Source organism: Rhinoderma darwinii, chromosome 3 (genome assembly GCF_050947455.1).
Source record: "Rhinoderma darwinii isolate aRhiDar2 chromosome 3, aRhiDar2.hap1, whole genome shotgun sequence".
NCBI classification, from domain to species: domain Eukaryota; kingdom Metazoa; phylum Chordata; class Amphibia; order Anura; family Rhinodermatidae; genus Rhinoderma; species Rhinoderma darwinii.
The window spans coordinates 403,377,134-403,404,434 of record NC_134689.1 but is presented as its reverse complement, the minus strand read 5'-3'; the positions used below and the strand labels follow the sequence as shown (position 1 = coordinate 403,404,434).

General features: G+C 47.8%; 1 protein-coding gene across 1 annotated transcript; it reads left to right on the top strand.

Annotated features, from left to right (window-relative positions):
* The first annotated feature begins 151 nt into the window (after positions 1-151).
* On the top strand, positions 152-27,258 carry ARRB2 (arrestin beta 2). Its single transcript, XM_075859180.1, has 15 exons — positions 152-344; positions 10,933-10,963; positions 11,450-11,510; positions 14,896-14,940; positions 15,496-15,692; positions 15,831-15,890; positions 17,388-17,455; positions 21,145-21,280; positions 22,177-22,261; positions 23,462-23,534; positions 23,614-23,751; positions 23,833-23,916; positions 23,996-24,069; positions 24,484-24,538; positions 26,341-27,258. The coding sequence occupies exons 1-15, from the start codon at positions 322-324 to the stop codon at positions 26,435-26,437; spliced, it is 1,227 nt and encodes a 408-aa protein (XP_075715295.1). The 5' UTR covers positions 152-321; the 3' UTR covers positions 26,438-27,258.
* The last annotated feature ends 43 nt before the right edge of the window (positions 27,259-27,301 follow it).

The window sequence follows — 27,301 nt, the reverse complement described above, 5'->3', positions numbered from 1 at the left end:
TTGCGAGTCTAATGACCTGCTTTACATATTTTTATGCACACCGCCCACAGCCAATCAGTACGCTCGTCTCCAGAATCTCCCCCACGGAGATGCCTTTAGTCTTCGCACGTCATGACGTCACTACACACCTTCAGTAGGCGGGATCACTGCCGTATCGATGACGTGCGTAGGCGTGTCAGCCCGACACGTTCTCGGCCAATAACACTTCCCGGCGGAAAAGAACGTACTCGGTGCCACGCCCTGTTTTAAACCGTGCGCGTCCTCGCAAGGAGTGGAGGGCGGTAAGCGCGGCCCCGTTTGTGAGGCGGAGGATCTGGAAAGATGGGGGAGAGAGCGGGAACACGGTGAGTCCTGCCCGATGTGTGTATGGCTCTTGTCACGGCAAGTCCTGTGTGCATATAACATGTCATAACCCGGGTGGTATATACAGTACTGATATCTGCGGTCACTGGTGGTATATACAGTACTGATATCTGCGCTCTCTGGTGGTATATACAGTACTGATCTCTCCAGTCCCGAGTGGTGTATATACAGTGTACTGATATCAGTACACTGTATATGCCACCCGGGACTGGACATATCCGTACACTGTATATACACCACATGGGACTGCAGATATCAATACACTGTCTATATATACACCATCCGAGACTGGAGATATCTGAACCCTGTATATATACCACCGGGGACTGGAGATATCATTACACTGTATATACACGACCCGGGACTGGAGATATCAGTACACTGTATATACACCACCCGGGACTGGAGAGATCAGTACACTGTATATACACACCCAGGACTGGAGATATCAGGACACTGTATATACACCACCCGGGACTGGAGAGATCAGTACACTGTATATATACCACACAGGACTGCAGTCCCGGGTGGTGTATATACAGTGTACTGATCTCTCCAGTCCCGGGTGGTGTATATACAGTGTACTGATCTCTCCAGTCCCGGGTGGTGTATATACAGTGTCCTGATATCTCCAGTCCTGGGTGTGTATATACAGTGTACTGATATCTGCAGTCCCGGGTGGTGTATATACAGTGTACTGATATCTGCAGTCCCGGGTGGTGTATATACAGTGTAATGATATCTGCAGTCCCGGGTGGTGTATATACAGTGTAATGATATCTGCAGTCCCGGGTGGTGTATATACAGTGTACTGATATCTGCAGTCCCGGGTGGTGTATATACAGTGTACTGATATCTCCAGTCCCGGGTGGTGTATATACAGTGTACTGATCTCTCCAGTCCCGGGTGGTGTATATACAGTGTCCTGATATCTCCAGTCCTGGGTGTGTATATACAGTGTCCTGATATCTCCAGTCCTGGGTGTGTATATACAGTGTACTGATCTCTGCAGTCCCGGGTGGTGTATATACAGTGTACTGATATCTGCAGTCCCGGGTGGTGTATATACAGTGTAATGATATCTGCAGTCCCGGGTGGTGTATATACAGTGTACTGATATCTGCAGTCCCGGGTGGTGTATATACAGTGTACTGATCTCTCCAGTCCCGGGTGGTGTATATACAGTGTACTGATCTCTCCAGTCCTGGGTGGTGTATATACAGTGTACTGATCTCTGCAGTCCCGGGTGGTGTATATACAGTGTACTGATATCTCCAGTCCTGGGTGGTGTATATACAGTGTCCTGATATCTCCAGTCCCGGGTGGTGTATATACAGTGTACTGATCTCTCCAGTCCCGGGTGGTGTATATACAGTGTACTGATCTCTGCAGTCCCGGGTGGTGTATATACAGTGTACTGATATCTCCAGTTCCGGGTGGTGTATATACAGTGTCCTGATCTCTCCAGTCCCGGGTGGTGTATATACAGTGTACTGATCTCTCCAGTCCCGGGTGGTGTATATACAGTGTACTGATATCTGCAGTCCCGGGTGGTATATATACAGTGTACTGATATCTGCAGTCCCGGGTGTGTATATACAGTGTACTGATATCTGCAGTCCCGGGTGTGTATATACAGTGTACTGATATCTGCAGTCCTGGGTGTGTATATACAGTGTACTGATCTCTCCAGTCCCGGGTGGTGTATATACAGTGTACTGATATCTGCAGTCCCGGGTGGTATATATACAGTGTACTGATCTCTCCAGTCCCGGGTGGTGTATATACAGTGTCCTGATATCTCCAGTCCCGGGTGGTGTATATACAGTGTACTGATATCTCCAGTCTCGGGGGGTGTGTATACAGTGTACTGATATCTCCAGTCCCAGGTGGTGTATATACAGTGTACTGATATCTCCAGTCCCGGGTGGTGTATATACAGTGTACTGATCTCTCCAGTCCCGGGTGGTGTATATACAGTGTACTGATCTCTCCAGTCCCGGGTGGTGTATATACAGTGTACTGATATCTGCAGTCCCGGGGGGTGTGTATATACAGTGTACTGATATCTCCAGTCCCAGGTGGTGTATATACAGTGTACTGATCTCTCCAGTCCCGGGTGGTGTATATACAGTGTACTGATATCTGCAGTCCCGGGGGGTGTGTATATACAGTGTACTGATATCTCCAGTCCCAGGTGGTGTATATACAGTGTACTGATATCTCCAGTCCCGGGTGGTGTATATACAGTGTACTGATATCTGCAGTCCCGGGTGGTGTATATACAGTGTACTGATATCTCCAGTCCCGGGGGGTGTGTATATACAGTGTACTGATATCTCCAGTCCCGGGTGGTGTATATACAGTGTACTGATCTCTCCAGTCCCGGGGGGGGTGTATATACAGTGTACTGATATCTCCAGTCCCGGGTGGTGTATATACAGTGTACTGATATCTGCAGTCCCGGGTGGTGTATATACAGTGTACTGATATCTCCAGTCCCGGGTGGTGTATATACAGTGTACTGATATCTCCAGTCCCGGGGGGTGTGTATATACAGTGTACTGATATCTCCAGTCCCGGGTGGTGTATATACAGTGTACTGATATCTCCAGTCCCGGGGGGTGTGTATATACAGTGTACTGATATCTCCAGTCCCAGGTGGTGTATATACAGTGTACTGATATCTGCAGTCCCGGGGGGTGTGTATATACAGTGTCCTGATATCTGCAGTCCCGGGTGGTGTATATACAGTGTACTGATCTCTCCAGTCCCGGGGGGTGTGTATATACAGTGTAATGATATCTGCAGTCCTGGGGGGTGTGTATATACAGTGTACTGATCTCTCCAGTCCCGGGTGGTGTATATACAGTGTACTGATATCTGCAGTCCCGGGTGTGTATATACAGTGTACTGATATCTGCAGTCCCGGGTGGTGTATATACAGTGTACTGATCTCTCCAGTCCCGGGTGGTGTATATACAGTGTACTGATCTCTCCAGTCCCGGGTGGTGTATATACAGTGTACTGATATCTGCAGTCCCGGGTGGTGTATATACAGTGTACTGATATCTGCAGTCCCGGGTGGTGTATATACAGTGTACTGATCTCTCCAGTCCCGGGTGGTGTATATACAGTGTACTGATATCTCCAGTCCCGGGGGGTGTATATACAGTGTACTGATCTCTCCAGTCCCGGGTGGTGTATATACAGTGTACTGATCTCTCCAGTCCCGGGGGGGGTGTATATACAGTGTACTGATATCTCCAGTCCCGGGTGGTGTATATACAGTGTACTGATATCTGCAGTCCCGGGTGGTGTATATACAGTGTACTGATATCTGCAGTCCCGGGTGGTGTATATACAGTGTAATGATATCTCCAGTCCCGGGGGGGGGAGTGTATATACAGTGTACTGATATCTCCAGTCCCGGGTGGTGTATATACAGTGTACTGATGTCTCCAGTCCCGGGTGGTGTATATACAGTGTACTGATATCTCCAGTCCCGGGTGGTGTATATACAGTGTACTGATATCTGCAGTCCCGGGTGGTGTATATACAGTGTACTGATATCTGCAGTCCCGGGGGGTGTGTATATACAGTGTCCTGATCTCTCCAGTCCCGGGTGGTGTATATACAGTGTACTGATATCTGCAGTCCCGGGTGTGTATATACAGTGTACTGATATCTGCAGTCCCGGGTGTGTATATACAGTGTACTGATCTCTCCAGTCCCGGGGGGTGTGTATATACAGTGTACTGATCTCTCCAGTCCCGGGGGGTGTGTATATACAGTGTACTGATCTCTCCAGTCCCGGGTGGTGTATATACAGTGTACTGATATCTGCAGTCCCGGGTGGTGTATATACAGTGTACTGATCTCTCCAGTCCCGGGTGGTGTATATACAGTGTACTGATCTCTCCAGTCCCGGGTGGTGTATATACAGTGTACTGATCTCTCCAGTCCCGGGGGGTGTGTATATACAGTGTACTGATATCTCCAGTCCCGGGGGGTGTATATACAGTGTACTGATCTCTCCAGTCCCGGGTGGTGTATATACAGTGTACTGATATCTCCAGTCCCGGGGGGTGTATATACAGTGTACTGATCTCTCCAGTCCCGGGTGGTGTATATACAGTGTACTGATCTCTCCAGTCCCGGGGGGGGGTGTATATACAGTGTACTGATATCTGCAGTCCCGGGTGGTGTATATACAGTGTAATGATATCTCCAGTCCCGGGGGGGGGGTGTATATACAGTGTACTGATCTCTCCAGTCCCGGGGGGGGGGGTGTATATACAGTGTACTGATCTCTCCAGTCCCGGGTGGTGTATATACAGTGTACTGATATCTGCAGTCCCGGGTGGTGTATATACAGTGTACTGATCTCTCCAGTCCCGGGTGGTATATACAGTGTACTGATATCTCCAGTCCCGGGTGGTGTATATAGATGCTTATAGGTTTTTGATATAGTATGAGTGACCGGACGCCCTGTACTTCCGCCCCCTGATCACTACTTGATATCAGATATGTCCTGTATGTGACTGATATCAGCCGCTCCCCTTATATCGCCTCTGCACTATTATAACGGTTTTCTGGACTATTGAGCGTCCTAGTCGTCCTGCAGTCCCCTCCAGGGCACCTACACACAGCTTTGGGGTCTCTTCCTGCCGGCATTTCTCAGCTGCATTCGTCATCGTCCCCCAGTATTTCTGGATGATCTGATGTGATCCTGGTGATGACTTCTGTGCTATCGGACTGTACAGGACCGGACTCTATCATGTTTGGGCAGCACCACCCTCCATGTACCCGGCATTATTGCAAGATACACATGTACTGAGGCATCCTTCTCCGTTCCTGGGAAAGCTGGGTGACACTTTCTGGCAGTTTTACAGCACTTACCGATTATCACCCATCTTTCCAATGTCCCTGAATGACAAGTCTGCCTAATGACTAAATAATACATCCACCACCCGCTTACCACTGTAACTAGACACCAGCACCCGTCTGATACTATGAAACATCTGATAATCCGGCACCTGTCAGGTCCCAACCTATGTGACTGCCATTACACTCTTAATTGGTAATCACCCAGCTTTCCCAAATAACTGCCTTATAATTCATCTGCCCCCCCCCCCCCTCTCCATTACTTGACAGATGTCATTCAGGATTCTGGAAATTATGGAGCTGTAAAGGTGCCCATGTTGTTCGTCACCCAGCTGTCTGGTGATACGGAACATTTGATAATCTGGCACCTTCAATGTAGTCCTGTCCGCCATTAGTGCTCCCACAGTGGTTGTCACCCAACTTTCTCATAGTCCTGCATAGTGCCGGCCATGTAGCTTGTTACCCAGCTGTCCGATAATTCAGAATGATAATCCATGACTTGTTAGGGACCAGAGATTGGGGAAACCTGGGGGGAAACGAATGTGACTGCTATAACGTATCCCACAGAAGTTGTTACCCAGCTCTCTCAAACTCCTGAGTGGCAAATCTACCTGCAAACCTCTCCTGATCCCATACTGCTGCATAATTAGATGAATTTGCCTCGTACGACTCTGAGAAAGTTGGGTCCCAACCCTAGCAAGTCATAACAGGGGGGGGGGGGGGGGGGGGGCATCTCATCAGTTTCTCACAATCCTGACAGGCAAATGTGCCCAGTTGTGCAGTGGTTAAGGTGGTGGTGACGTATATCGCTGTATATCAATGCGGGCAGAGTTCAGAAAAGGTGGATGACAACTGCTGTGGGAGCAGTCGTGGTGGTGGTCTATGTAGCATTTGTCATGTCCTGACTTCTCCGCTCATCCTGATCCACCTGGTGCTCTTTCCTCATGACATGTCCTGACTTCTCTGCTCATCCTGATCCTCCTGGTTCTCTTCCCTCATGACATGTCCTGGCTTCTCTGCTCATCCTGGTGCTCTTTCCTCATGACATGTCCTGACTTCTCTGCTCATCCGGATCCTCCTGGTGCTCTTCCCTCATGACATGTCCTGACTTCTCTGCTCATCCGGATTCTCCTGGTGCTCTTCCCTCATGACATGTCTTGACTTATCTGCTCATCCTGATCCTCCTGGTGCTCTTTCCTCATGACATGTCCTGAGTTCTCTGCTCATCCTGATCCTCCTGGTGCTCTTCTCTCATAGCATTTGTCATGTCCTGACTTCTCTGCTTATCCTGATCCACCTGGTGCTCTTCCCTCGTGACATGTCCTGACTTCTCTGCTCATCCTGATCCTCCTGGTGCTCTTTCCTCTGTCTCTGTTTTGTGTCTGTCATGTGGTGCGGCATTAACCCCTCGCCCTCTATAGATTGAGTTTCCGCGTCTTATTCCTTATATGTAGATTTGTTTCTGGGATAATCTGCAGCAAGGTGCGTGCAGCCTCCACATACAGAGCCTTAAAGGGGCAGCGCCCGTCACTACTGATTTACTATCCCCACTGCTAGAGTCCTGGTCACATGGTAAAATATTCTGCTAAATCCCTTAATTTTTCTTCTGCACGTCCTTCCCATCATGGTTCAGGAGGGGGCACAGATCTAATTCTCCCCCCCTCCCCCCGTGCTAATCGTCGCCCCCTGCTGGCTCATGTACCAGACTTTTTAAAGTGATTGTCAATTTTAAAGCCCATTCTAGTCCACTGTTTAGTAAAAAAAATCCTTTTATCTGCCATTGGCTTGATATATGCCGGATTATCAGGTGTTCTGGATTATTGGAGGGTCATAGAAAAGTCTATACAACTCGTAAGGAGGAGACTTCTAGAAATTCTGCAGTTCTGTTCTGGATTATCAGACTTTCTGGATTATTGGGTGCTGGATTAAAGGAATTTCCCTGTGTATGGACTATATACAGTAAAGCTGATCCTCCAGATAATGTAAGAAAACAGTCTGATGTTGGATAAACCAAATCTTCCGATAGTCCGGCACTTGAGGTCAAAGATGGCGTCCCTGGCGGCGAGCTCCGCAGGGTCCTCCTCTTCTAGGACTCCACATCAGTGCTGATAATTCAGAATCTCTGATAATCTGGCACTTTGACGGACCCAAAAATGCCGGTTTATTGGAATTTCACTGTTTTAGTCCTTTCCTCTTTTTGTCGAAATACCGTCCGTGCTTACAATGTTTCCCCTTTTCTGATTTCCTTCCAGTACGTAAGGGATGGGCGAGAACCGCTAATGTCTATAACGGGTCGTCACCCGGATGCTCCACAAGAATTAAATTCACCCCCCCTGCGCTTTCTCCGATCTGCCGGTGTGTCAGTCTTCACTGCCTTTCTCGCGTTCTATTCTCCACTCAGCTTGAAGGCGCCACGTCCTCGCCTCTGTATTCCTTTCTCTTTTTGCTTTGTGCATCCGTGTGATGATATGGAGTTCCCCTTTAAGATGTTTTGCTGCTGTAGAGCTCAGATTGGTAGGTCAGTCGCCCCCCCCTTCTCGTCCTGTGTAAATGTCAGTAGACATGGCCGTGGTATTACCTGGAGGTTATGTACACAGCAGGGAGCGTACTCGTCATTTACCTGTGGGGGAGGGGCAGGGCGCGCTGCGACATTTACTAGGGAAATTAGTCGTGTTAAGTGGGTGACAATATTTACAGACAAATAGAGGTCAAGCGGATTTGCACACAGACGCATGCAATATGGTCACCTCCGGGTGAGCCCCATTATCGCCCACTCTCGCCCACCACTATGCAATTAAAGGGAGAATCGGCACTGAGCTTCAGTCCTTCACCGGTGGCCGGCACCTGACAGCGCGGAGTCACAGGAATGTATGTCCGTATTAGAGCAGTTCTCCTTTAAGACAGCCGTAATTGTCTTTTCAGCGCAGGAGTTGCCACCCAGCTTTCCAAGGCTTCTGACTGGCAGATCTGCCTAAGGATGCAGTGATGCTTCCTGGTTCCATACTGTTCTATTATAAGGCAGATTTGCCATTCAGGAGTCTGGGAAAGCTGGACGGCAACTCCAGCGGGAGACACCTGTCCTATTGATTCACTCCGCTTTCCCAGAATCCTCCTAGGCAAATCTGCCTTGTTACACGGCAATTCTGTTACGTGTGGACGAGCCCCAAATGAGATCTTGAATCTACACATTGCAGAATTTTTCCGCAGATAACGTTGATTTCAAATCCGCTTCACGTCAATTTATCTTGCGTTTCCGTCTGAGAATTGTTTCTGACGGGTTAATTAAAAAAAAATGCACCAAAATCTGCATCAAAATGTAAAAAAAATGCTACAAAACACAATATTAAGGCCGGGTTCCCACGGTTCTGATGCGCTGCGTAAAAATCACGCAACAGATCCGACCTGGAACCGCTGCGGTGCGTTTTTTTGAGTGGAATTTCCGCTGTGGAGAAAAGTTATACTTACCCCCACCCTCTTCTCTGTGCGTAGTCCGGCCTCCTACGATGACGCTTCATCCCATGTGACCGCTGCAGCCTGTGATTGACCTGTGATTGGCTGCAGCGGTCACATGGGATGAAGCGTCATCCCAGGAGGCCGGACTGCAGGAAGAAGCAGAGCGTTCTGGGTAAGTAGGATTTTTTTTTTCTCAGTTGCGATTTTTGCGGCGTAATCGCTGCGAATACGCTGCATAAGTCGCAACGCTTTGCTTTCTGTTGCGGGTTTTGCATCCCCATTTAAATTCAATGGGGAAAACCCGCAACAAAAACGCAGCATAAATTGACATGCACCGCAGGTCGTTTACGTTGCAGTTTTTTTTCCCCGCAGCGTGGGCAGCGTTTTATCTGCAGATTTTCCTCATCAAATGACACAACGTGTGCGTGCGGCCCAAGGGCCTGTTCACACCTGCGTCAGCGTTTCCGTCAGACGACTAAAATATCGGAAGCGACAGACTGGATCTGCACCCGACGGAACCCATTGACTTTAATGGGTTCCGTCGGGATGTCCGTGGTTTTACGGTTTCCGGTATTTTGGGTCGAGTCTGTGACTGAGGCCCCTATTGGAAGGCACTAGGGTATCCTATTGGTTGGCCGCCAGATCTATTGCGTTCCGCAGCGATACCTCCTTTCTCACGTCACGCTAGACTTGTCATTCAGGAGTCTGGGAAAGCTGGGTCGCAGTATTGTGAGAGCTGTAATGCTGATAAAATGTATGCGGGCTGCAGAGCTGACAATCTGTAGGAGCAGCGATCCGCGCCCTTCTGACTTGCCAGATGTGTTTCCCCTTTTCGTGCAGCTGGCACGACGTCACATGCGCTCAGGAAGGAAACGCTTCTCATCTGACAGACACCCGGCGGGTCATGAGTCTGGCGGCAGCCGGTCATTTCCTCCTTTATTTTCAAGATCCCTGCTTGCGGTCAATGAGTGGGAACATTATTATTGCTATCCGCAGGTGGGAAACCTGTATACATCTGGCAGCAAGCAGAGATCTTGAGCATGAGGAGGATTTGAAACGCATAGTGGGAGATCTAGTTTGGCGTTTCAGACGCCAGTGTAAAGCCAGGATACGTTGCAGTGAGATGCGGCAAATTTATTTCAAGGGCAAGGGGGAGGTTTGTACATATTGTCAGACGTGAAGACTGTCCTTGTGGCCCATAGCAACCAATCAGAGCTCTGCCTTCATTTCTTGAGCTTTTTGTGGTAAAAATGAAAGCTGAGCTCTGATTGGTTGCTATGGGCAACCAGGACAGTCTTCATAAATGAGGCCTGGTGAATGTTGGAAAGTTACTACCGTGATTAAAGGGGTTCTCCGGGGGCTTTTATATCGATGAGCATCAATATCTGATCGGTGGGGGTCCGGCTCGCAGAACTTCCGTTGATCAGATGACTAAAGGGGCCGTGGCGACTAAGACCGCCGCCCCGTCAATCAGCTGTCTGGTGGGGGTGCCGGAAGTCGGACCCCTACTGATCTGATATTGATGCCCATCGATATAATCCCCCGGAGAACCCCTTTAATTGACTTACATAAAACTGGAAGACCCCTTCACAAAGCTTCTCCCATTCATTCCTATGTAAGACCCAGATCACGCCGTTTCTTGGCGCTAATTTTGACACGGAAACTGCGTCTGAATCGGCACCACTTAACGTCCGAAACCGGTCGAAGGCGTTTTTTTTCCCGGACCAGCTTTTAGCCGCTTGCAGGGGGAAAAAGTGGCCTGTTCTTGCCGTGGTTCCGTCTTTGACCTCCCATTGAATTCAATGGGTGGCAGAAAAAGCGTTTTTCACAGCGTTTTTTGACCATGGTCCGCAGGCGAAAAAATAGAGCGAATACCGCGGCAGGCAGCTCAAAATCTGCTTTTAAATTTCCTGAAGGAATTTTGAGGCATCTAATTTCTGCCTGCAAAAATCCTCCGTGTGAACAGGGCCTAAGAGAAGCGAAGTGACAACCCCAAAACGGCTGCCCGTGGAACCGAGGGGAAACCTGCCCTGCAAGGCCTTATTCACACATACGTGTTATAGGTCGGTGTGACGGCCGTTAAAACCACGCACAGAGCACCTGATCACGTGACCCTGATCGCTTAACCGCTATAGACGCGACAATCATCTGACGTATGAGAATGTATCTGACACGTAACATTATACGTTGTTCTGGCATTATTGTATTTTTTTTTTTTTTTCCCTGCAGGGTTTTCAAGAAATCCAGCCCGAATTGTAAGGTGAGTGCTCCTTGGAGGAAGCTTGGCGCCTGCTGACTGTCCGGCGTGGAAGGGGTTAACTCCATGTTAGGAAGCTTGGCGCCTGCTGACCGTCCGGCGTGGAAGGGGTTATCGCCATGTTACTGTCACCATAGCTTCCCCCGGCTCCTGCGCTCCATCCAGCACTAGGTGGCGTGTTATCTCCGGAGGCCCGCAGCGGGTCCCCTGGGTGGGAAGGGTACGGGGAGCTGTAAACACAACACGAGGAGGGTGGATACAGAGCTCTGCAGGCTGCAGATAAGGACGCGGCCGGGATGGACCTGTGCGATTTGGAGAGGATCCGCTGCATTGTACCCCGAGGCCTCACTGTGTACAAGAAGCAGCTGCGAGATGTGGTAATGACACAGCGGGGGCAGCAGAGGGAGCACTAGACGGCCTGCGGTTACTAGGGGGGCAGCCGGGGCAAAAAACGGACCTACGTGATCTAATGATGTCCGTTTTTTCCAGCTGACTGTCTACCTGGGGAAGAGGGATTTCGTGGATCACCTTGATCGAGTAGATCCTGTTGGTGAGAACCTGTTTATTCTACGATGATGTCTATTTGTAGATCTGGTTTTCGAATGCATGTCCCTTTTTTTTTTAAAAGCGTGTTGGGACGTTACCCAGCTGTACGCAGACCCTGACCGGTTAATAAGTCTCCATTGTGGTGCAGAATTACAACAAATCTTTCACTGATTCTTTAAAGCCGTTAGGGATATGGTTGCTCCCGGTTACCGTGTAACCGTATATATTGGGTTCATAAACTGTATCTGCATGAACGAAGTGCTGGTACAGATATAACCGTGTTCACCTCTAGTGCGACCGCGCTTACATTGACACTATTAATTAAAGTAACTTGATAGGCCAATATGATATGCGCTCCACAGAGAAAAAATATTGCCCCTCCGGTTCTTATTCTGTTTATTTGATAGTCTTTTTTTTTTTTTTTTTTATTATTATTTAATATGTTTTAATATATATATATTTATTTGTCTTCGCTAGAGATTTTATTATACGGGTAATAGTACGAGTAGAGGTCTCTTACCCCACTCACGTGCACTAGTATAGATTAATAGTGCAGATAGAGATCTTTGTCCCTACTGGACTGCTTGTGTAGCTCTGCAGTCCTTATCAGCCGCACCACAGGCAGAGTAAGCAGTGGCAGTATTATTAAAGCACAATTGCAAATGTCGCTACCAAGTGGCAGCCCTATTGGAGCCCGTGTATCTATTAAGCCACCAAGTTTCAAGTGGGCGTTGTGGAGAAAAGTGTATGACGCTGACCAATCAGTGACCAATCAGCGTCATACACTTCTCCCCATTCATTTACACAGCACATAGTGATCTTACTAGATCACTGTGTGCAGCCATAGACACACATAGACACACATAGACACACATAGACACACATAGACACACATAGACACACATAGACACACATAGACACACATAGACACACATAGACACACATAGACACACATAGACACACACACACACACGTGTTACTGCAGTGTCCTGACAGTGAATATACATCACCTCCAGCCAGGACGTGATTACTATTCAGGATCCTGACACTTCGCTAACACAATCCCGACACTACAGCACAGCAAGCATAATCTCGCGAGATTACGCTGTAAACTGTAATTTCAAACAAGATTACGCTTCCTGTGCTGTAGTGTCGGGATTGTGTTAGCGAAGTGTCAGGATCCTGAATAGTAATCACGTCCTGGCTGGAGGTGATGTATATTCACTGTCAGGACACTGCAGGTGCGTGCGTGTAGCTGCAGATAGTGATATAACTATGTCACTAGTGCTGCGTAAATGAATAGGGAGAAGTGCATGACGCTGATTGGTCACTGATTGGTCAGCGTCAGACACTCCTCTGTACAACGCCCACTTGGTCATATAGTAAAACACGCCCAGTTGTCCATTGAGAAACTCATTAGCATAAATCTAATATAGGTCATAACTCCGTCAAAAATGATCGTTTTTCTAAATAAAAAACACTGCTGTAATCTACATTACAGCGCCGATTATATTATGTACAAGATAGGGCACTTATGTGGTGACAGAGACGTAGGGACAAAGATCTCTATCTGCACTATTAATCTATACTAGTGCACGTGAGTGGGGTAAGAGACCTCTACTCGTACTATTACCCGTATAATAAAATCTCTAGCTAAGAGAAATAAAAAAAAATATGTATATATATAATAAACAGAATAAAAACCGGCAATTTTTTCTCTGTGGAGCGCATATCATATTGGCCTATCAAGTTACTTTAATTAATAGTGTCAATGTAAGGGAGTATTTTCACGCGCCTCGCACGGACCTATGTTAGTCTATGGGGCCGTGCAGACAGTTTGATTTTCACGCAGCGTGTGTCCGCGGCGTGAAACGCACAATGTCCTTTCTTTGTGGGTTGTTCGCGCATCACGCACCCATTGAAGTCAATGGGTGCGTGAAAATCACGCGCAGCACACGGAAGCACTTCGCGCAACAGCAGTAAAAAGTATGAATGAAAACTTTTTTACAAACATACAAACGGAGTGTCATAATGATGGCGGCTGCGCGAAAATCACGCAACCGCGCATCATACGCTGCTGACACACGGAGCGGTTAAGTGCCTTTTACGCCCGCGAAACGCACACGCTCGTGTGAATCCTCCCTAAACGCGGTCGCACTAGAGGTGAACACTGTTATATCTGTACCAGCACTTCGTTCATGCAGATACAGTTTATGAACCCAATATATACGGTTACACGGTAACCGGGAGCAACCATATCCCTAACGGGTTAAAGAATCCGTGAGAAATGAAGTATATATTCTAGGGAAAATGAACAGGAATACCTGCGCTATAAACAGTGATATCAATTAGAATTGCAAATCTTGTGGTAAGTTCCACACGTAGCGAAAAATACTGCGCATTTTCCGCGACTTAATTCGTTGTGGAAAATCCGCAGCCTAATACAGTAGTAGCAAAAAGGATGAGATTGAAATAAATCCTCGCGCTGCGTGACTGATGAGCGGGAAAACGCTCAGAAATTGACCTGCGGCGTGTGGTTTTTTTTGTTTTTTTTTTTCCGTAGCTTCTCAATTGTTTTTGCGGAATCGCTGCTCTTTTGTTGCCGGTTTTCCCCATTGACCTCAATGGAATTTTTTTTTTTCACATGCGGTTTTTTGGCTGGATTTCTCTGCGGTGATTTTCTGTGTGCTTTTACACAGCAGATCTGCCCTGTGTGAACATACCCTAAATCCGGACCAGACAAATAAACAAAATCTATCTCATCGCTGTCGAGAACAGAATGCCAGAACTGCAGTGAAGACTGACAGAGAGGCAGATTTACACGCCTTTCAGGGTTTTGGAAAGCAAAGTGAAACCCCATATCTTTATAACTATTGTGTACGTGTCACTGAGATCTATGACACATGAGTAAATCCCAGTAGTGTCCAGTTGGTGCTTTCAAACTTTTTTTTTTTTAATTTTACTTTTAAAGTAGTTCTCTTTTTTTGGGCTCCACTTTTTGCTTGGTTATATCCCCCCCCCCCCCCAAACGTACTACTGATGGTGCAGGGAAGGGTGTAGAAAAGAAAAGCTAGGATATCGCTGATCTTGTACTGATCCTGATCTGCAATCACAATTCTGTTTGAAACAGCAAGCTTGTTTACACGCTCCCCCCCCCCCCCCCCCCAGTTAGTTTTCTGTACATGAGATGCCAAACACCTGAAGGTAAATCCCTGGAGCGAGCAATGTGCAGACATTGACCCAGCAACGGGATGCTGGGTGATTTTTCAGCCTGCAGAATCGTGAATGCAGCTCTGGAGCATGATTGAAATGTATGTATAATCTATTACGCTGTTACATTATATCCTTCAGGCGTTCTATTTATCACATGTTGGCGTTTCGTTTTGTAGATGGAGTGGTTCTGGTTGATACGGATTATCTGAAGGACCGCAAAGGTAAATATTATAAAGCATCCCCCCCCCCCCCCACCCCCGACAGATACATGAAATGTGTCCTGTCCGTAGAGGGTCAAATCTACCAAACCCCTTCCTAAGTTCGGCACTTGAAGACCCAGTGTGTATTGAGACTTAATCCCTGTTGTAAGGTTGTGGATCTCCCCCTTAATCTAGAGCCTCACCCCGCCGCAGTAAGTGCATACATATAGCTTTATTGGGGTAGTTTCTAGTCTTCTAGCTCCCCAGACTTTAGTACTTCGTGTTGCCTAGCAACAACATCCTCTCGGGGTGACCACTATTTCAGCGCATACACTGAACGAGTGATAGGAAGTTGTATCTGCTGTACAATAGACTGCTCCTCCATGCTGCACGGACTTGTTTTAGGCTCCTCCCACTTTGGCAATATGCAGCTTGAGGACTGGTAAAACCAGGGAGGGGAGAAGGGTGCGGCAGAGCAGGCCGTTTAATCCCCCCCCCCCGCGCTGTTACGTTATGGCCGCTCTCTCCTCGTTGTTCCCTCCTCTTCCAATCTTACTCGCTCTCTTCCCCCTTCAGTCTACGTCACCTTGACTTGTGCTTTCCGCTATGGCCGGGAGGACCTCGACGTTTTGGGCCTGTCGTTCCGGAAGGACCTCTTCATCTCCACGTTCCAAGCGTACCCCGCTCTACCCGAGGAGAAGAAGCCTCTTACTCGTCTGCAGGAACGGCTCATCAAGAAGCTGGGGGAGCAGGCCCACCCCTTCTACTTCACCGTTAGTAGCCCCCTTATTCTCTTCATCTTACAGCTCCTGATCCTTCACCCCCCCACCCCCTCTCTTTTTTTTTTTTCACCTCCACTAGATGCGTTTTGGTCACTTTTCTTTTAATTTAAATTTTTTTTTCTAAACCAGATTCCACAGAATTTGCCGTGTTCAGTGACGCTCCAACCAGGACCAGAGGACACTGGGAAGGTGAGTGACATAATACACTGGTGGGAGGAGGACTTTGTGTACAGTATCTCCTTAAAGGGGATGTCCAGTTTAGGAAACCCATGATCATACACCCCTATCAGAGATTTCTGAGTTAATAGAGCGGGGTCCGCTGTTCATTATCTTCATCTCCTGGCGAGAGTGGAGAGATGTTACAAAGAGCGTCTCCCACTCTGGAGGACCTGTCCTGTCCTGTCTTCATTTCCCCTGTGGTGGCGCTGCAGGGAAATCGAAAATGTACTGACCGTTTTCCTCACAGATTACAGCTGATCGAGGTGGCGGTGGCAGGAGAGAGGGGAGGCGGTAATGGCAGGGCAGGGGGCAGTGGTGGCGCTACTCCCGTCCGCCCTTAGGAAAGATGTAAGGGCTCATATGTCTGTGTATATTTGTGTGCGCAAAATTCTGTAAATGTATACCATGTACATAGGTGGGGATATAGAGATATATATATATATATATATATATATATATGTGTGTAGTGTGTATATGTATGTGTGTTTTTTATATATTCTCCTTTTATCCTATATTTAAAAACATCTAGCTTTTTTTATTTCTTTTTGTTACATGTTACAATTTTAGAAATTTTGTTCTTCCCCTTTTTGTTTGTACAAAAATACCCCCGTTGTACAGAGGAGTGTATGACGCTGACCAATCAGTGATCAATCAGCATCATGCACTCCTCTCCATTCACTTAGTCAGCGCATAGGGATCCTGTGGAATATCTATTCACATACTAACACATTAACAATACTGACGTGTTTAGACAAAGACAGCACATAAGGATCTAGCAGGATCACTATGCGCTGTGTAAATGAATGGAGAGAAGTGTATGACGCTGATTGGTCACTGATTGGTCAGCGTCATACACTTCTCTGTACAACGCCCACTTGGTCTAAAGTAAAAACACTTATAATGGGGTGTCAGAGCCTCTTTAAGCGTCCAGGAATAAAGCCGTCTGCTGTAACATACAGCCGTCACCCGCTGTGTATTGGGCGGGCTCAGCCCGTCAGCCCGCTCCATAATCCCTCCAGGCAGCGGTGACGTACAGTTATGTAAATTGTCGCCAAGGGATTAATATCTGATTTTTAGTTTAGGATTACGGATATTGTTGCTGCAGGGAATATTATTTTTTATTTTTTTGCGCCCTATTTTTTGGGGTAATTTGCTACTCTTAGGCTTCGTTCACATCTGTTTTGGAGGTTTTGTTAGGAACCTCCGTCGCAGATTCCGTATAGAATGCTGGAAAGAAAGCGCTGCAAAAAAAATATGAAGTCAATGGGGTCCATTGGGCAGCGTTGGTGTCCGTCATGTGACTGATCTGTAACCGCCATCTGTTTTCCTGTTTCTATGATTGGACACAAACTGATTTCCTAGCGCAGATGTGAACAGAGCCTTAATCTGATGCCATGACTTGTGGCATTTCCAGCACTGTACATAGTTGCTTTCTAGACCGGTATTACTGTCTTGTTTTCTCTTCAGGCCTGCGGTGTCGATTATGAAATCCGTGCCTTCTGCGCCAAATCCATGGAGGAAAAGATGCACAAAAGGTGGGACAGGACATTGCCCTGTATGTAATTCAATTGTATATATGTAGGAATCCTTTACAATCTCTGCACTGATTGCACAATACCAGACTCTACCAACAGTTAACCCACGAAGTTCCTTTAGTGTGCAATAAAAATGTGGAAAAAGTTTTTTAATATCTCATTTCTAGGCTGAGATATGATCACTTGAAGTTAAAGGCCCAAAGCCTGGGGCTGCACTACTGAGATATTTTGATGACATCATAACCCCCTTGTCAGGTGAAGTTTTATCAGTGAAACTTTCACACCTGTGTCCACACATAACATCACTGTTCAGGCCAGGCAGGATGTAGAGACTGATTTGGATGGTGCTTTGAAGCCACGCAGGGCCTCTATGATCACTAAGAATCTTTCAGTAGTGCAGCCTCAGGCTTTGGGCCTGTAACCTCAAGGGGTCATATCTCAGCCTAGAAAAAAATACATTAAAATGCGGTTTTCACAGGTTTAATGTACAGTAATGCACCTTTTTCTATACAATCTTTCCAGTAAGTGTTCTTTTAAATTTAATCCATCATGGCAGACAGAGTTTAGCTTGTTCTACCTGCTCGTAACACAGGAATTCTGGCCAATACCAATATTGCAACCAATATGGCCACTATTTCCTCACCCAACTTTCCAGGACTCCTGAATAGTAGAATGAATCATTACAGAACTAGAAAGATTTTCTATTCAGGGGTTTAGGAAAGTCTGGGGTTGATGGGGGGGGGGGGGGGGGGGTAGTATGGGTTCTGTTAAAGTACGATCATCTGGTGTCGTTTCCGTAAGGACTTGCCAATTATTTCTAGAAGATAATTACCGAGTTTTCGTTATTTTACATTTTATTTTTTTTGTATTGCCTTCTTTACTGCTGCAAGTAAGCGGTGTGAGCAGCGCCCCCCCATGGACTGAGCGATGGGTCTGGTGTCTCGGGAGGAGCTCATGTGTTGCTTCCCTGTAGGCTTTCCCCTATGGGGCCCAGCGCCCGAGGCCAGGAACCGTCTGTAATGTTTACTCCAAGTCTCCAAGCAACACCACAGCCGCGTCCTATAGAGAACAGCAGCCACTTATAGGAAATCTCTCCTCACTGTATGGCGTTTTTATCGGAACGCTAGTCTGGATGGGGGGGGGCTGCGACTCTTTCCAGTACCCCTCTCGCTACCACATGGTGCCTTATTCGAGCAGGTGCCATAGCCCCCTCGTTACTATTACTCTTATAGATGCACTTTATTATTTGGTAACCGATTCACATTCATTGTGTTCATGCAAATAAAAGGCTGAGCTGCAGTACCTGAGACGACATGGACAGGAGGGGGCGCTGTTTGTGGAATAAAGTGTTTTTCTAATCTCTTCTACTATCCTTTATACCTCTGGTTTGGGGGTCCGGGTCCTGCAGTAGCCGCGCTGTGAACTTCATAGGTGGTTCTGTCGCTTCTATTTTTTTTTTCTGCCTGCAGGGGGCGCCATTTTTAATTGCTCTAACATTCTTTTATATTGGGGAATTGCCTTTCAAGCAGTTCTGTGATACAGATTGTAGGTAGTAGCGTATAATTGGTGGATGACCCCCTAGAGCCCTGTGTAGTAGGGACCCCCCTCCGTTTCTTCGGCGGTGGCCCTGTGTTAGCCGCTGCCTCGCAGGTCTAGTTGAGCATGCAGAGCTGTATGGTTTGTTTTTTTCTCGCAGTAGTTCACCCCCTCCCCCCTGATATCAATCACAGATATGGATGTAAATGTAACCATGCAGGGGGGGGGTGGTTTCTGGACTTCCTGGCCGTGATCCCACCAAATAACACGATCATCAGCGCCTCTCCAGAATGAAGTGCCTGATAACAGCGAGCAGCAGATTGTGTTTTAGAGCGCGTGTCCCCTTTAATTTTCGCCCCGCCGTGCCTTCATCATTCGTCACCTTCGGGTCATGTCTTTACTTGTCAGCGTCGCCACGTGCAAAAATAACCCCACATGCTGGCACAAAGGGACCCGGTCGTACCCCCCGGGGGGCGGGGTAGGTATCGTACATTAGGGTATTTATAACTTGTATCCAGACCGAGAACAACAAGTGTTTAATTATAGGAGACGCAGGGTTAACAAATAACCCAGAGCGAGCGCGTCATGGAAAAGGCGGCGGCGGGAACCGCGCAAAACCGTGTCAACACGAAGTCTTACGAGGCCGCACTTTCTATCGGATTTTCTCACACTCGTATTTCACCGGTTTCTTAATCCCCGACCCTCCATCGGTATTGACTACGACTATCGGATCCTGTAAAGGGGAAGCTGCGCCGAGGAAATTGCGTAATAACGATCCTCCAAAATACTTCTAGAGTAGGTGTACTTCCCTTTAACCCCTTATGGACCGGGCCACGTTTAGTTTCTTCCTCCTCGCCTTCCAATTGCCTTAACTTTTTTTTTTTTTTCGCCGACCTAGTTGGGAATGGGGAAAAAAACCAGCAGTTCCTCCATTGATTTTTGGGTTTCGTTTTGACAGCGTTCACCCCACAGCCGGCTTCCCGCTTTGCTGTTGCGGAAATCCCGCAGCATTTACAGTAGCAGCGAAGCGGATGAGATTCAGAAAATCTCACGCCCACGCTGCGGAAAAAAAAGAAACGCACCAAAGACGTGCGGAAAGTGTTCTGCGGCGCGTCTTCCAATTCCGCAGCGTGTCCGTTTTACGCTGCGCGTTCCGTGCGGAGACGCTGCGTGTTTGTGGAGCAGAAATGACGCATCAGGTTTGTTTTGTTGCAGTTTTTACAGCGGAAACTAAGTAAAAACCGCTGGAAATCCGCAGGTGCCCAAATACTTTGCTGTAATCGATGATCTGTGCGACGATTTGGTGCGCATTTACCAGCATTTTCCTAGAGATTCTGTTGCAGATAATCCGCAGCGTATCCTGTGCGGGAACAGAACCGTATTCTGAGAGCCATAACGTTTTAGGTTTTCGTCGCTTTGAGGTCCGGTCGTTTTTTTATTTTTTGTTTTTTTTTATCGGTACCATTTTTGATACGTACAACTGTGTGGTCCAATTTTTAACACTTGAGCATCGCTCAATAAGAGCGGAAAGATGGCAGACCTGGGGGCTTCATCGGGCCCCCAGGCTGACCGGACAACCATCGGCACCCCGGAATCACTACGCGTTTTGTCCGTTGGTCTGTTTGAGGAGCGCGTTCTTTCTAACTACTTAAATGCCGCAAACACTATTGACCGCAGTATCCAAGTGGTTAAACGGCCAGGATCAAAATAATCTCCAAGCCCGGCCATTAGCGCCCCTCCATACGTCAGCCCCGCACCAGGTTGTATAGTGTCGTCATGGTGCGTGTCTGTTTTATTAATTGTATTCCCCATGAAATGACATTTCTGGAGCGTCTTTTCGTAGAACTTTTCATTGTGCCGTTCCTCTGTTATTCCTCCTAGAAATAACCTTGTTTACATTTAGAGCTGAGGGTTTGTCACCATGTATTAGTGTAGGTAAGAGCGGTCATCCTGGAGCTGCTGCAGCTGTTTAAAGTTGTGTGAACTGATACACTGGAACAAGCCCATCAGCTCTGTGAGCGTGACTGGGTCAGGCTTAACCTCTGGATGCAAACAGAAAATTTTTGAGCAACAGCAAGCACTGTTTTTTTTCTTTTTTTCTAAAAAAAAACCTGTCAACTATTGTGTAAAAGATGTATTTTGTCTGATTGCAGGAACTCGGTGCGTCTGGTCATCAGGAAGGTGCAGTTCGCCCCAGAGAAGGCGGGGCCACAACCTGTAGCGGAGACGACCAGGCATTTCCTGATGTCGGACCGCTCGCTGCACCTGGAGGCTTCACTGGACAAGGAGGTACACTAGGGTGTTATGGGGTGTAAAGTGGGGGAATGCGGTATACTCGGGGTTCCCCAATCGATGCCTGAGACGGAAACCTGACCCTTAATGGACAAAATAAAAAGTCTAAACGTACAAAAAAAAAAAAATCTCCCTTCCTACTCCGCTGGTCCCGGACTCTTCCTGTTGTCGTCCCATGTGCTGCCCGGTGCCACGAGACTGTGGCTACAGAGACTTATCCACGGGTGACACCGGCTCTGTGATGACATCATGAAGCAGCCGGGGACGGGCCACTTGTTCACTATAGTACCTGCTGCTGTCAATGGCTGGGGGGCCACTTAGGAAAGGTCATTCATTTTAGATCGGTCGGGATCCGACTCCTGACACCCCTCGCCCCTCTGATAGTAGGGGCCGCAGCAGCTCAGTCCCATTAAAACCTGATGGCTTATCGACGGAAAAATAATAAAGTTCTGACTTTACGAACCCCAAGAACAATGGAGGAATCACTTTTTTCCGTTTCCCAGTACATTATATGGAACATTGAACGGTGTCATGGAAAACTACAACTCGTGCCGCAAAAACAAACCATCATACGGCTTTGGCAGAAAAATTAAAACGTTATGACTTTTGGAAGGTGGGGAGGAAAAACAAAAAAATGCTGCGGCAATAAGGAGTTAAAATGTACGGGACTGAGCTGCAATACCAGGCACCGCCACTACCAAACATAAGGCGCTGTGCTGGGTAAACACTGAAGGGGACGCAGTGCTCGTCTATCAGCTGATTGATGGCGGTGGCCTATACTAAGGATAGGGGGATTGTTAGCGTGCGTGTGTGCGTGTGTGCGCGCGTGCGCGTGTGTGTGTGTGTGTGTCATCAGTGCCCTAACTAGTATTTGTTTGGTTTTTGTTCTTCAGCTCTATTACCACGGGGAGCCCCTCAATGTGAATGTGCACGTAACCAATAACTCCAGCAAGACAGTCAAAAGGGTGAAAGTGTCTGGTACGTGAAATACTTCTGTGTCATATTGTCATTAGTACAGCGCCCCCCAAAGGTCATATATGGTATCCCAGTTACAATATATGACGAGGTGCTTTGTAGTGGCACATAATATGGCAGAATTGACAGTTGGAAATGGAATAGAAAATACATTAAGGGTATGCTGTGCAGCGTACCCCCCCATTGTGAAAAGTACACGGCGTATCAACACCGCCGCAGGGAATTCTGGCCGAAAAAAACGGTCCAAATTGTGGTGCAGTTTTTTTTAAGCAGAGCGCCCGCTGCAGAAAATACAAGGTAAAACAATAAATAAATACTTCCACATGACCATGGAGACGCGTCGCTCTGGCGTCCTGCAGTCCGGCCTCCTGGGGTGACTTTTCCCACGTGACCGTTGCAGAGTGTGATTGGCTGCAGCAGTCACATGGGATGAAACGTCATGCCTGGACGCACAAGCACAGAGATCTGTGTATGGATTTATTTTTTTTATTTCCATATTTTATTTATAAATTCGTTTTTCTTTTCCACTGCAAAGACCGCAACATCTGCTATTTGTTGCGAGTTTTACCTCCCCTTTGGATTCAATGGGAAAAGCAGCGATTCCGCAGCATAAATTGACGTGCCGCCTATTAAAAACAATGCGCCGCGGGTCAATTTATGAACGTTTTTTGGCGTATATTTTTTTTACTCAGTGGGTTGATGAGATTGGTACAAATCTCATCCGCTTTGCTGCTACTGTATTACACGGCTATTCCACAATGAAATACGTTGCAGAAAATCCCCAGCGTTTACGCTACGAGTGACCATAACCTAAAAGTCCTGCATCGTTTGGTGACGTCACAACAGAATTTTAGGATTTCGCTTGGTCTGAACGCAGAATAAAACGTTATATGGAATCAATACAAGAGAAGTAAAGTATCTGTAAAGATAGTCCCCATTTTATGTAGGACTTTTTCCTTTAAATCTTAAAGGGGACCTGACCTATAAATGGATTTTTTTCACTCTTCTCTGAGCTCATTCAGCGGAGTATGAAGCTTCCCTGACACCTGTGAAATAGTCCCTATTGTCATTTGGTGCTCGTGAGATCCCTGTAATTGAAACATAACTCTAGAGGTGTAGGAATCGTGCCAGCTGCACCCACTATTTTAGAGGGCATCTAATGTGGTCCTTCAGATAACACCCCTCTTGTTGGTTTCCTTTCAGTCCGACAATACGCCGACATCTGCCTGTTCAGCACGGCGCAGTACAAGTGTCCAGTCGCTCAGATTGAACTGGAGTGAGTGCATCCCCCTCCCCCGACATGTCTGCCCGTCAGCGCCCCGCTTCCTCTGACTGCCGCTCTCTTGTTCCCTCAGTGACCAGGTGGCCCCCAGTTCTACGTTCTGTAAAGTTTACACGCTCACCCCCCTGCTGTCCAGCAACCGGGAGAAGAGGGGCCTGGCCCTCGACGGGAAGCTGAAGCACGAGGACACCAACCTGGCGTCCAGTACCATGTGAGTGCCGCGGCATCGTGTGATGGGCGCCAGGTCATGCTGTCGGGGGGTCGTCTTATAACCTTTCTGGTTTGGTTACAGAGTGAAGGAGGGCTCCAGTAAAGAGGTGCTGGGAATACTGGTCTCCTACAAAGTGAAAGTGAAGCTGGTGGTGTCCCGTGGCGGGTGAGTGCCCGCGCGCTGTGGTTATTTTGCGATATTGCTGGTGACCGCCGTACTGACGTTGCTGTTTTGCTTCTACCAGTGATGTCGCAGTGGAGCTGCCTTTCGTCCTAATGCACCCAAAGCCCCCAGAGACGGTGACGCGCCCGTTGTCCGGTGAGTGTTTCATTCCCGGATCAGGGACCTGCCTTCGTGTGGATCGGAGATGGTCTGTTTGCTGCCACCTTGTGGGGAAAACCTGGAGCTACCTGCGTGTCAGTGCCACCATACAGCCATGTCTGGATAAGTCACTCCATTGTCAGACTGTCATATCCAGACATAGCCCAGCGGCCCCGCTACCACTGTCTGGGTCCCTTCTGCTAATGATGTCACGTGAATGTGGGGTCTTCAGAGGGGCAGCAGCATAATTGGGTGGGTATTTGTAAATAGACTGGCCAGATTGGCTTTTTCTTTTATCCCACAAGGGGTGCCAGACCGGTCTCCATAGACATTGATGTCCCGGTTTGTCTAAGCCGACCGTCGCTCTCTGGTTACACCTCAAGCTTCTCTCTTTTGTGTTCTGCTCTTTAGAGTTCCCACAGACAGATGTCCCGGTGGACACAAATCTCATAGAATTCGAAACAAAGTAAGTGAACCCTTCCGTACCATTATGACTTCCCAGTCGTCCATAACAATCAAGTGGCCAGGGCGGCGAGCAGATCCGTTCATGGGGCTGTCCAGAGTCCGCTCCATATGGGTCTCATGGACGGGAGGGTCTTGCATTGACTTCACAGGGATTGCACTGGATATGTTGATCATCTCCCCCGATCACTAGAAGTACCAGCAGCCAGACCCCTATGCGAACACCTCGTCTAGGGACAGAGACCACTACCCCTTTGGCTGCTGGGGCCCCCAGGGATTAGACGTTAGCGCTAGAAATAAATGGCCCTTCGCTGATCATTGCCCTTACAGTAGCATACTACGTGGTTGCCATTAAAATGAATGGGGGAGGGGGTTCCAATCGGTGAAATCCCTTCTTTGATAGTCCTGCCCTGAGCGCCACATCCTTGGGACTTACTAATGCAGTCCGCAGATAAGACGGCATGAACGGAGGGAAGCGTTCTCATCGGGCGGGTAAGGGTCGGGGGACCCCCTATCTAGAGATAGATGGGACCCACATCTCTCAGACATTTATGGCATTCAATGTGCCACAAATGTCTGAGATGGAAAGATCTCCGTACTCCGGTCACCTCTAAAGCTGCATTCACCGCTCTGGGGGGTTTTCTGCGCTCAGGCTGCATGACCGCACATCTCTGCTTGACCCCCACACTACTCATCCATCTTTTATACCACGATGTACCAACATCTCCCACAGTGCGGTTTAGCAGAGTACTTCGCATTACGTGGTTAGGGTTTTCAGTGGTAGCCTACATAATTGTGAATGCAGCCTTGGATGTGACTAGAGCATATCGCATCAAGCTCCGTAAAAGTCACACGAAGTTAAAGGGAATGTGTTGCCAGAAAAACATGTTTTTTTTTAAAAAATTAAACATTTAGTGTGTGGGTGATTAAACATTGTTCAAATTTTTTTTATTTTTTTCACGAGTCAGGAAATAGTCAGGAAATATTATAAATTAATTCTAATTTATAATACTACCCATTTTTGGTCACTAGATGGAGCTAGTTCCCAAAATTGCAGCATTGCAACATTGGGTTAAAAGCCCTCGCTCTAGTGAGCTCTCAGCATCCCCCCCTCCTTTATCCTGGCTAGTGCCGGGATAAACGAGGGGTTTGAAAGGTTTAACCTCCTACACTGTGTGTCGCCATTTTTTGAGGTAACCCACAGTGTAGTAGGTTTACATACAGTAGTAAACACACACAAACACTAACATACATTGAAATCTCTTACCTGCTCCTGCCGCCGCGGCTCCCTCCGGCCCGTCCGCTCCCTTTGCTGCCGCTGTTCCATGTGCACAAGTCCGGAAGCCGCGACCGGAAGTAGTAATATTACTGTCCGGCCGCGACTTCCGGTCCACAGGAAAATGGCGCCGGACGGCGCCAATTTCGAATAGGACTGTGTGGGAGCGGCGCATGCGCAGTTCCCACACAGACGCCGTACACGGCAGTCAATGGGACGGGAGCCGTTCGCAGTCCCTATGGGACTGTGGCTGCCGTACTCCATGTCTGTGTGTGTCGTTAATCGACACACACAGAAATGGAACAAAAAATGGCAGCCCCCATAGGGAAGAAAAAGTGTTAAAAATAAGAAAAAGTAAAACACAAACACACAAATGAATAAAAACGTTTTTATTAAAGCACTAACATCTTTAACATATAAAAAAAATTATTTGCCATGACACTGTTCCTTTAAATGTAAATAGTAGGCGCCTGATATTGGACCATGCGTTAGTTTCCCCGCTGACCGTCACCTCCTTGGCCTCCGTTTAGTTTCCCTCAGGACGACGACATCGTATTTGAAGACTTCGCCCGACTGAGGCTCAAGGGATTAAAAGACGACAAGGATGACGACGAAGCATACTGCTAGCCTCACCTGCGGAGGCTCCGCCCCCTTCACTGGATGCTCCACCCCCTGTCACTGGAGGCTCCGCCTTCTCGCCATTAGTGGAGTCCGCACCCTATTCCTGGAATGGAGATGTCACACAGATTTACACACGCACCCTCAATGTGTAGCAGAGGGCAGGCAGCGTACAGGTGTGTACATGTATATAGTAATGCACAGGCGGTGGTGGGGGAGGGGCGGTCTAGTCTATATATACACACAGTCCCGCTCTTGCAGGGCAGCGAGACACAGGTGGCGCCATATATAGAGTATCTATATACTCGCCACAGTTTCATGTGTATATTGGGAACAATGCGCGTGCGCAGGCACAACGTAACAAGGTTGTACATAGGACGGGGGGAGGGATCGTGCCGCCAATCACACTGTACACAGGGGGGAGCGCTATACGTTGTATATAGACAGCGATCAAACGGCATTTAATGGGATTGCGTACCCTATAGTCTCATTTATACCCAACCGATCAAACGTTTCTACGCCTCTGTACACACCTGTTCTGGTTTTGTCTTTTTTTTTAATATAAACCCCCTCCCCCACCCCAGATCCCGGGCAGCCTGGTACTCGCACAAGGCACAGGTAATAATACTGCACTGCCTTCTCGCACCTTCCTACAGATGCCGGCCCAGGGTGTTTTATTTTAAAAAAAAATTAATTTTATTATTACAGATGTGAATTAATAGGATCTGGGGGGCAATTTCCAACCTGCGGGGTGGGGGAGCAGGATTTGATAGCGCCCCCTAAGGGACAGTTTTACGTCACATTCATGAATTTATTTTTTTTTTTATTTTTTTAAAAAAGGTTTTGTTTTTAAAGCGTGGCGGTGGGAGATGA

Excerpts from the sequence above, each read along its gene's own strand:
- ARRB2 (XM_075859180.1), top strand. The coding sequence starts at position 322 with ATGGGGGAGAGAGCGGGAACACG. Across the intron at positions 15,693-15,830 it reads CCCACCCCTTCTACTTCACC|ATTCCACAGAATTTGCCGTG; the intron begins GTTAGTAGCCCC and ends TTTCTAAACCAG. Across the intron at positions 22,262-23,461 it reads CAAAAGGGTGAAAGTGTCTG|TCCGACAATACGCCGACATC; the intron begins GTACGTGAAATA and ends GTTTCCTTTCAG.